Consider the following 11,529-nt stretch of genomic DNA (forward strand, 5'->3'; position numbering starts at 1 on the left):
TGAATTGGTTTTTTTTCCGGATCTTTTGCTACAGTCCGCTTTCTTTTGCAGCCTTTGTTGCAGCTTGGTTTCTCAAGACTTTGCACTCTCAAGATCCTTTGGTACCCTTTTTTAATGCTAGTTCTGGAGGACTCTTGTTGGAATAGTGTGGTAGGCCTTGAAATAGTAAACATTTGTCATCAGGGATTTAAAATTGTGTATGCTTTGATCTAATGCCTGCTATCCAGCTTCAGTATTAGGTGAAGAAGACGCCCTCTGATCTCTAATCACAGTGCTGGAGGGGAAAAAGCATTTGATAGCATTCAGTCCTTATGGAGTTATTACGGGTTAGAGTTCCCTTAAAGTCGTCTTTTTGGCTTTGGAACCCGCCGTTCCACCAGAGCCCATCCACCGAAAAAAAGGTGCACTCTGAGATGTTTTCCTGCAGTCAGTTAAATCCAGTCTCCTCTGACTCATCATTTGTTTCTCACCAGGAATTTTTCCACCTGCAAAAACTGGAAAAAAAGCAACAGTGCACGGTGAAATTGCAAAGACATCCAGCAGTTCGGAGAGGCTTCTCTTTCGATTTCGTTCCCATGCAAGACCATCAAATTAGCAGTTCTATTTTACAGCTCGTGATAGTCACACGATGTTCCACGCTAATAACCCTTAATAATTCTCGCTAACCGCGCACGACTTTTCTCAGGGTTCTGCATCTCAGCCGGTGCCTTTCAGAGAAGCATTTGATTTGATTTGCCGCTTTCGGTGGATAGTGATTTGATTATGGCGGTCTGCATGCTGCAGGACAAGTTTTTCTCGCCGCAGGGGTCACGTGAGGTACGAAACGCACGTAGGGCACGTAATCGGTGGCGTAAACGCTCTTGCTTGACCTTTTCGAAATACGGCTTTGCTATAACCCTGTTTATGGCTCCCTGGAGTCAAATAGCGGTTTTCTTTATCAGCACTTTCACTGTCAGTCACTGTCAGTCGTCTTGTGATTGGGTTAAGGTCCTTTGTTCTGGGGGTCCAGGAGCTGGCAGCTTGGTGTGGCTGGGATTTGAACTCGCGACCTTCAGATCCAAAATCTGAACACCAAACACACCACAGATTTGTCCAGTGACCATGCCGGATTTTCAAACCGCAACGCCTATAAGAAACGCTTTTGTTTGTTAAAGTGGCTGAAGACGTTGGACTTCTAATTAGGAAGTTTAAATCCTGCCCTCACCGATGTGCCGCTAATCCGGGATTAGTGTGCAGTGATGCAGGTAGCTGACGCCTTTCCAGGAAGCGGGTTCCTGAGCGTAAAGGATTTCCGACCGCGCCTCGAACCACTAATTGACCTCGAAAAGGAATCTGTACATTTGAATGAAGCATTTTGTTTTTTTTGCGAGTCGCACGAGCTTCTTCCACAAACGGGTTTAGCGCAAAGATGCACAATTGCATAAGAGGAAAGCTCGAAATATTCCCTTCGCTTGAACTATGAGACCCAAATCTGTTCCAGCTTGACGTTTTTGCACAAAGCCAGCTCCATTAAGACATGCTTTCCATGGGTTGCATGATATTTAGAGCTATAACCACTCTAAACCCTGTTCAACACCTTTTGGATGAATGTGAACGCTGACTGCACCCCAGACCTCCTCAACTTCTCACCGGCATTAGTACCCGACTTTACCAACACCTTTCTTCTGGAAGGGTGCTTTAGGATGCGTTTTGTCAAATCAATTTAGTTTTTTAAAAACTCTTAAATAGCCAGTATATTAACAGTCTACGTTCTTTTAATCTCCTGATTCGTGTGTAAAATGCCTATAATTTGACACTGTATTTATGCCCCTGTTCAAATCTCAGTTCCGTATGAAAATCCGGTTTTTGGCGACATCTTTTGACAGGAGTAGGAACTGCAGCCCCATATGCTAAACGCTACATTTCTTGAGCAGTTGTGTTCTTGTGAATGTGACTCCTGAAACATTTACACTCTCCTTGAAACCATTTATCTGTCCATCATTGTGCCATTTCCCTTTTTTTAATTTTTTTATTTTTTTATTTTTATTTTTTTTATAAACCTTGCTATTTGGCCATATTTGGGCATTTCGGTGGTAATTTACTGGATTCAGAGGAACCAGTACTGCATCAGGTCTCAGCCTGTAGTCAGTAAGAAGTAGATCAGTTTTATATAGTTGATCGCTGAACCTTTCCTGTGTCGTTACGAGAGCGGCCTCTAGAGGTGAATCGCTGACGTCGCGTGCCGTTTATTTTTACACGCGAGACTGCGCGCTGCACGGAGATTTATCATTTATAATTTATCAGTTATTTTATTATTTTCCTGAATGAAATTTCTTCAGCACATTTTAATGATTCAGTACTTTTTTGTTTTTGTTAATAAAATAGAGTGGTTTTATATTTTTTTGTTTATTATTCAGTATCCATTTTAAAATGTTGATTTAATCGGGTATCGGCAAAGACGATCCGACCTCACTATCGCTACGGGTGAAATCGATAGCCAGATAATCGTTAGCGCACTAGCATGAAAAAGATAATACGTGCTAATACGCGTGTTGCAAGTGTTTTTTGATGAAATATTTAACAAATCGTCATTTCTCTGTGTGTGTGTGTCTGTGTGTTTCAGAGGATGACGTGGACCTGGAGGCGCTGGTGAACGATATGAACTCATCGTTCGAGAGCCTGTACCACAGCGGCAGCAGCGTGCAGTGCGAGTCGGTGCCCCTGTTGCACAACGGCCAGCACACACACGCCCACACGCACGCCCACGTGCACGCACAGCCCATCGCGCCACATCAGAGACTGCGACGCTCGCAGCCCATGCACATCCTCGCCGTCAGGTAAGAAACACACACACACACACCCAGAGGAAAAGAAAAAGAAATGTGTGGCTGTGGGACGTGTTCACACTGCATTCAGTAAATAAAGGGTACGTGTGATTTGGGACACGCCCACAGTGGATTGATGATGGTATGTTTATGGTTTGAGACACGCCCACAGTAAGACATTTGTGATGAAATGGTTATGTAAAGTGTGTGTGTGTGTGTGTGTGTGAGATTTGGAACACGTCCACAACGGACCGAAGTTCAAACATTTGTGATTGTGTCCTGCGATTAAGTGTGCACGTGAGTGTGTGTTTGTGCGATTTGGGGCACGTCCTCAATCGACTGATGATTTACGTGTCATATAGTTAAGTGTGTGTGTGTGTGTGTGTGTGTGTGTGTGTGTGTGTGTGTTTTTGTGTGTGTGTGTGTACAAGGTTTAGGACACGTCTACAGTGGAGACCTTGCACATAGTGTGTGATTTGTGATGGTTTATGTTATGTATTAATGTGTGTGTGTGTGTGTGTGTGTGTGTGTGTGTGTGTGTGTGTGTGTGTGTGTAAAAGTGTGTGTGATTCAGAACACACCTACAGAGGACCAATGAGGAAGAGAGATTTGTGATGTCATAGATTTATGAATATTAAATTAAGTGTGTGTGTGTGTGTGTGTGTGTGTGTGTGTGTGTGTGTGCACGTAGCTTAGTACACATCCGTTTGGATTGATTATCGTGTGTGTGTGTGTGTGTGTGTGTGTGTGTGTGTGTGTGTGTGCACGTAGCTTAGTACACATCCGTTTGGATTGATTATCGTGTGTGTGTGTGTGTGTGTGTGTGTGTGTGTGTGTGTGTGGTTTAGTTTTAAAGTCCACTGAAGACTCTTGAAAGCCGTTGTTGTGGTGCACACAAAATAAGGATGTCTCGCCATCATTAGTACACGGAGGCATGGTCTCACTCTTACACACACACACACACACACACACACAGCGTTAAGCAGCCGGGCAAACTCATGTGCAGTGTAACGTCGGGTCAGCTGAAGAATTTCACGCCCCGTGGCTCTTTCCAAAACAAAATAATCCTCGTACTCGTTAAGGCCGAGTCTACTTTTAGAATGTTTCGCTGCTTAACTACAAAACACACACACACACACACAGTTTCCAACTCCTTTCTGACAGATGAAACCAAGTTGAAAACAGTTTCTGGCTTCTGTTAGAGTGTGTGTGTGTGTGTGTGTGTGTGTGTGGGCTCCTAGTTGAAGCAAAGGGAAAATGTCAAGTTTAAATGCACAGTTTGGTGAAGGACCACATATGGATGGAAAGGTCAGGTGTCCCAATACTTTTGAGGTGTAGATTTCGATCCAGAATGAGCACGAAATGGTTTTATTGTAGATTATAACATTTTTCTCAATACAATTTCTCCTATGGGTTATATGGATTTCTGGGGGGAAAATCTCCACTAGATGGAGCCAAAGATTTACAATCCATTTGGTTTTCAGGTTTGAACTGCATCGTTAATCGTTTCATGCAGTGTGCTGTAAGACACCACTTCTTTTTTTCCATCTGTCCTCGACGTGATTGTCGTCACGATCCACGTGTTCGAATTGAAAATCTTGTGGCGATAAATAAAATATTGACTAAATGAGGTCGACTGATACATTAATCAGCACCAATAGTAATAATAATAGTTGATTGCACAAACAAAACAAAATCAATAACGATATAGTTTTTCCGGGTTGCGTTATACAGCTCGAGAGCAGCCTCTAGAGGTGAATCACTGCTACTTTTTGTTTCGGTTGAAATGTATGTCTTGTTTTTTTTCACTGTTTATGAATCTAATTCATATATTCATGTTTGTTTTATTGACCACATTTTAATGATTCAGTGTCCATTCAAAAAAGTACGATCGAACGTAGCTATCGGGAAAATCCACCATCGAACTGTAAATGACTAATCTTGAAAATCTCTTTGGCACATTTTCTTTGCATCTTGGTACCATGAGTCCTGGGCATCCACGTGATCTTCTTTTGTAGCTCGTCCGTGGTATGTTTGTGTGTGTGTGTGGGGATGTAGCATGGGTTCACTCAGGTGTGTGTGTGTGACACACTCTGTGTCACACACTTCAGAGCAGGCACACTTCAGAGTGTGCAACCCGACTTCAAAGGGGTCAAGCCCAAAACACCCCCACCCCCTCAACCCCAGGTGTGTGTGTGTGTGTGTGTGTGTGTGTGTGTGTGTGTGTGTGTTAGTGAGAGATTAAAAGAGAATTGCTAATAGCATGTCTAAAATTTAGCAGAATTCACACCTCAGATGGACAAGCACAAGGGTCATGACTCCTTTACTGTGACTGACAGGCACTTAGACCACACCTCCCTTTCTGACTGTAAGGCACTGAGGCCACCCCCCCTTTTAATTGGGAGTATAAGGATCAGAAGCCACGCCTCTTACTGGGAATGAAGGGCATAGAGAGGGCACTGTTTTTATTGAGACTGATGGGCACTAAGGCCATGCCTATTCTATTGAGTCCACTATTTTTGTAATAGGACTGGCAGGCACAGAAACCACACCTTTTTTTAAATTTGACTGAAGGGTATAGAGGCCACACCCCTTTCGTTGGGACTGATGGTCATATAGGCCACGCCCCTTTCATTAAGACTGATTGGCATAGAGGCCACGCGTGTTTAATTGGACCTGATTGAATAATTGAAATGTAATAATTTTTTCTTTTTTTTTTTGTTTGGTTGTGTGAGAAATTTTGGTCGCATATTTTCGTTTCGTGATTCTCAGCTCCAAACACAGGATTAGTCTCCTTTTTTTTTTAAATTCCACCCAGTGTTAAACCCTAAGAGAAAGACGGAGTCTGGTGTCCAAGTTCAGCCTGTGCTCACAGCGTTCCAAACCCTCAGAGCCGAGAGAGAGAGGAAAGAAGAGTCCGTTCCTCTCTTCAGGACGTCCTGATCCCCGGTCTGAAAGAAAGAACAGTGATGATTGAAGGCTTCATGAATCATCACAGCTGAACCCTCTTGAGTTTTTTCTTTTTTTTGTGTGCTGCTTTAAAGAAAGTGTGGAACCTGCTGCTGTTTTCCTCCTGATCACTTTACATTTTATTAAACACACTCGCTCTGTCCTCTCTCTCTCTCTCTCTCTCTCTCTCTCTCTCTCTCTCTCTCTCTCTCTCTCTCTCTATCTATCTATCTATCTATCTATCTATCTATCTATCTATAATGTAGGAGGCTGCAGGAGGAAGAGCAGCAGTTCAGGACGTCGTCTCTGCCTGCCATCCCGAACCCCTTCCCTGAGCTGTGCAGTCCGGCAAGTTCACCCACGGCCTGCCCCGGCTCTTTACCTCCGTGCCAAGCAGCAGATATACATGTAAGTAAGTGTGTGTGTGTGTGTGTGTGTGTGTGTGTGTGTGTGTGTGTGTTGTATTGATTTCTGTATATCTGACATTTTGTTTGAGGAACATCTATGCAATATTCCAGGTGGCTTTGAAGCCTTGTGCAAGTGTGTCACTGTGCGTTCAAAGCCTGAGCCGTTCACACGTGACACACACACAAACGCACAGTGAGTGTGTAACTCGTTGTGTTAAGCTTTCAGTGTGTGTTTGTGTGTTCACACTCTATTCACCCCCTGTGTACATCCACACACCTGCACTGTGCTGCTGCGCACATCCCCTTTATATGACCTGTCTTTTGTTCTGGAGGTTTGTACACACACACACACACACACACACACACCCTGTTCAGAGGAACCTGCCTGCAATCATGTCAAATGATTCTCTTCTGCAGTATAAAAACTTCTGGACTTGGGAGGATGAGTTTGGATTTTGAGGATGGGTTTGGGTTTTAAGAGACTGGTTTGGGTTTTGAGGACGGGTTTGGGTTTTGAGGTTTGCCAGTCTGCTACATGGTTCAGGACAGGATTATTTTTCACTGCTCTTCTCAACAATGATGGAACTGTAAATAAATCACATTCGGTAAAAGGTTCCCTTTTGATTATGGTTCCTCTTAAGGTTTCCTCCTCGTCACTGACATCTTAGTGAGGTTTTATTTATTTGATTTTTTGTCCCACAGTCGCCACTGACTCAAAACAAACTTCTGAATTCTTATTGGAATTTTCCAAGCTGACAATAATATATTTTTATTATTACCAAGTTAAGACATTGGGCTCTGGTTCAGAAGGTCACAGGTTCAAATCCTAGCACCTTGTGGAAGCACATACACCAGCTGCTGTTGTATGACTGAGTTTGCATCACCATCTGAAACCCATATTATATTCTTGAAACCCCAGTTTGAGTTGCCATTGACGATCCCTTGGCTATCGCATGATATTCCATGATATTCCTCCCCCCATCTGGTTAATCATCTCCACATGGAGCTTCGCGGCATTACCGTAACACACGCTCCATTCCTGTAAAAATCCTCAGAGCGCTCGATTCAATTACTCTAATCTCCCTCTTTTGACTTTTATTGTCCCGTGGATTCGACCCGCTGGCCTTTTGAATGAGCCGCAGTCGTCCTACCCGGGAAACCAAGTCAGGAGTCTGGAAGTAATTTACAGCAGTCAGCACTTTTGCGTTGGCCGTCCATAAATGTCAAGCGTTTTGCACGTGAGATGCAGATGAATCGCGGAGGCCGTTTTCACGCACAGCCTTCCGTGTCACGCTCTCGCTCGATACGAGGCCGAACAAATATCTGGGATTCTTCTCGCGCATGTCTGGGACCATTTCGAGATGCGCCTCCGCGTCCATAAGCAATGGCGTGACCAACAAACAAACCCCCGAGATCTATTCCCCTGTTTCTTGTTACGTGCAAGCGAACATAATTCGTGCAGATGTTTCTCTCTGGCCTCTCGTTTAAGGAATTTTCCGAGCTGCAGGCGCTTCTCTGACAGGTCCTCGCTCCTTGGCCAACCCCCAGGTGGGGGAGGCACATCGTCGAGCAGGAGAACTTTTTTTTTTTTTTTGCAGAACCAGTTCTCTTCATTAGCATTTGCTATTTTTGTCTTCCATGTTGGGAGCATGTGGGGTTGTGGACCTACATGGCAAGCGTTTTGTTGCAGTAACGCTTTTGTCATAATGAGACTCCAAGAACCAAACCAAAAGCAGGTTGTACAGTCGTTTGAATTCGGGGCGTACAAGATAAAGGTTAGAATCACAAATGCAGAGCTGCCTAATGCCGTTCTCAATGTGGTCGGACGCGATTGTCTATTAATGGCATTGGTTAAATCTGGTTGTTTTACCCAAAAGATCTGCGGAACGCCCCTCAACCCAGTCGCAGGGGTTTGGCGAAGAAGGTCACTTTTTCTTTTCTTCTTTTCTTCAAATCTCAGCCGTGTGAATGCTGGCTCCTTGAGCAAGACCTTTAAACCTAAACTGCTCATTTACACCCTGCCTCAGTTCAGGCTTTTCGAGACACACTAATCCATCAGCTCGGATCATCCCGGCTTTTGTTCATCACACCCAGGTGGACCGTACTTCCCATTTTGGATTTGGTGCACCTGGTCAGGCCGTAGCAGAGTCTGGCGCATCCCAGACCATCAAATAACCGTTTTGTCCCTGGAGCACCTCTGCATGCTGAAACCTGCCCGGATTACCTACTGTTGCATAAGTTCACTTGACAAAGAGCAGAGATTTCGCAGAAGTGCTGTTATCTTAAAAAAGCTTCTACTTCACAAGTCGTCAAAGGCTATTTATAGATGTAGTGACCCCGAGCATCACCTATGACCTCCGTCTAAGAGGCTTATAGATCTTTACGAGTACCTCTTGCAGCCTGGTGCCTCTGGGTTACTTGCTTCGTGAAATTTAGGGGGCAGGGAGCAACATGGATCCTCTGATAAGGAAGGCTGACTGTGTTTCAATATATTACTCACCGTAGTAATGGAAGTAGTAAATGTGTAGCAGATCGTGCTCATGAAATGCTCGGGAAATGTGTGCAAGTGTAGCACATCATATCAAATGCTCAACAAACCGCTCCAGGATTTTTTGCCACAGGGCCATGAATAAAACATGGCACGCAAGGTGCTGAAAGGTGGTTCGTTTATTGGCATGATGGTGCCATACTCAGGTGCTCACACAAAGCCAAGACGGTTGAAGGGAACAGTGAGGAACCTGGGAGGAACGATGAGCTTTTTCAGCACATCCATGGGGAAAGCTGTACTTTTAGAGTGCTGCATTGTTTTGGCAAACGAGTGACACAAAGAAAAAGAAGTCCAATGTTAAACTCTGCCTGGACTTGGCAAGCCTCCCGAGAAGCCTCATTATGAAGGCCTCATTGAGACAGAACGTACTGTACTGTACGAAGCAGCTCAGCAGAACTGCCTTTCAATGTGAGACCATTTTCTTCGCTGCACACATCTCCCAGATTATTTTGTACTAGACAGTGTGGTTGTTACCTTCAGCCTCGGCGGTACCACATCGCTGAGCAGTTGTTAACACGTTTGGAGTTCGGATTTGAGTCTCCGGTGTTATTGCAGTGTTTCCGCAGGGTCTCAAAAAGTCTCAAATGTATCAATTCTCAAAATTAATCTAATTTTTAGGCCTTAAAGTCTTACATTCGCTAAATAAATGTGAACAGGTTGCTTTCAACTTATCTGTGTGTGTTTATGGTAGGTCCTACCAATGCTCTTGAAAAGGTCTTACATTTGACTTTTGATTTGCGACAAAGCCGCTCGCCAGGCGTGACAAACCTGTGCGCTGGAAAATAGACACGGTTTAATTCCATGTCATCATCTTCATGAGGAAACGGACTGTTTTTAAGCATGACCCGTCATTACGCAACCTGTTGGACTCTACTGTGTGTCATTAGTTAAACAAATCTGCAAACCAGTTGGCCAGTTTGTGTCGTATTCAGCGAGCTGTCGTACCCCCAGAATTCCCGGTTTAGGTAGGACAGTTGCATTTTTATGTCTTTTTTTATGCCCTGCCAGTAGATTAGTTCTACTGCATCGAGTGCCAAGCGGCGTCTGGGTGGCCGCGAGACGTGGGCAGCATCAGTGAAACAGTGGACAGACAGTGGCGCTTGTCCTGAATTGATTTGTTTGATTAAAGAGGATGATGTCATTTTCAGCGGGCGTCCGGTGGTCATCCCCGCACGGACAATGATCCGCCACTGGGCTGAGCGGGTTCCTCCCACCCTTCGTTTTTGAGGACACCATTAAAATGCTCGCTGCTATTGAGGAAGCATTTGGCTCAGCCTCGACTTAATCTCGGTTGGAAGCCAAGAGCTAAAGAGGTCAGCCATTCAGAAGCATAATGTTGGGGGTCTTCGTGTGTGGCGGACGCTTGATCAGGAGGGCGACCGGACGTGACTGCTGCCTCGTCTGATTGATCTGTACGTGTCATTTATTTATTTTTTTTGTCAGGAGAGCTTAGCTGGAAAGACTTGGGATTGTTCTGGTAATGCTGTCGACCAGCGTGATCCCGGAAACACCTCAGCACATGTTCACCCCGATACGCTTCCGTTTGAAAACGCATATTTTTCTCTTCTTTTTTGGCCTCCAGTCCACACTGGGATGGCTTTTTTCAGTCAACGTAGCTTTTTTTTTTTTTAAGGTTTTGCGTCGCCGTGTGGATTGTGTGCACGGTTAAATGTTTTCGTCCGTTTCATTGCGGACGAGCTACTTTTGGGAAACGAACGTTTGGACGCGGAGCTTCCTTTTTTTATTGACAAAAACAGCGTTTTCAAAATAATCCGGATTAGCGCAAACGTAGCCTCATTTCTAATACAAGTTGGTTGGACCAAAAAAAAAAAAAAGAATTGTCAAATTTGACCATGAATAAGAAAAGCATGCGTTCGTTACAGGGTTATTTTTATTACAGTCCTCAGCATGACACTTAACGTGCGGTACGAAAGCTGATGACGCGGTACCTCAAAGTACTGCCGACTTCAACAGTCTCGAGTCTTATGAGCAGCCTCATGAGGCAGATTCAGCACTTTTAGCCCACCGGTGACCATTTTTTTGAGCACTTAATCATAGATTTGCTCTGTTTGACCTCTACACTGTAAATGTGACGCCACCGTTTTGCACAGTTTTTATTTACAGCGCATTGCAAAAGTTTCCACATTTTGTCACGTTTTAACCACAAACAATGTATTTTATTGGGATTTTATGTAATGTTGGTTTTTTTATTTATAAAAATCTAAAAAGTGTGGCTTGCCGATGTATTCAGCCCTCCTTACTCTGATACCCCTAAATAAAATCCAGTGCAATCAACTGCCTTCAGAAGTCACCTAATTAGTAATTCTGGTCTACCTGTCATTACTTAAATCCCAGTATAATTACAGCTGTTCTGTGAAGGCCTCAGAGGTTTGTTAGAGAACATTAGCGAGCAAACTGAGACGTACTCATAAAGACTAAAGAAAACACCAGACAGTTCAGGGACTTGTGGAGTAGTTTAAAGGAGGGTTTGGTTATAAAAACATCCCAAGCTTTGAACATCTTACAGAGCACTGTTAAATCCATCATCCGCTAACGTACCATGACATGGCCGTCCACCTAAACTGACAGCATTGAGACAAGAAGCAGACAGAAGGCCCATGGTAACTCTGGAGAAGCTGCAGAGATCCACAGTTCAGGTGGGAGAGTCTGTCCACCACTCCACCAATCTGGCTATTATGGAAGAGTGGCAAGAAGAAAACAATTAACAAAAAAAGTTTGCCACAAGCCATGAAGGGGACACAGCAAAATGTCAGCCTGAACACACCATCCCCACTGTGAAACATGGTGGTGGCAGCACCAC

The 11,529-nt window shown here is 44.3% G+C and overlaps 1 protein-coding gene across 7 annotated transcripts in view; it reads left to right on the forward strand.

Annotated features, from left to right (window-relative positions):
• The window catches only part of grb10b (growth factor receptor-bound protein 10b), a 46,045-nt gene that overhangs the window by 20,893 nt on the left and 13,623 nt on the right, over nt 1-11,529 (forward strand). For all 7 annotated transcript variants that reach the window (XM_046847212.1, XM_046847217.1, XM_046847214.1 and 4 more), the window contains exons 4-5: nt 2,603-2,816; nt 6,020-6,161. In XM_046847212.1, the coding sequence (XP_046703168.1) occupies nt 2,603-2,816; nt 6,020-6,161 (356 nt within the window). The remainder of the gene's footprint in view (nt 1-2,602; nt 2,817-6,019; nt 6,162-11,529) is intronic.

The sequence above is a fragment of the Silurus meridionalis genome, chromosome 4 (assembly GCF_014805685.1).
Source record: "Silurus meridionalis isolate SWU-2019-XX chromosome 4, ASM1480568v1, whole genome shotgun sequence".
NCBI lineage: Eukaryota > Metazoa > Chordata > Actinopteri > Siluriformes > Siluridae > Silurus > Silurus meridionalis.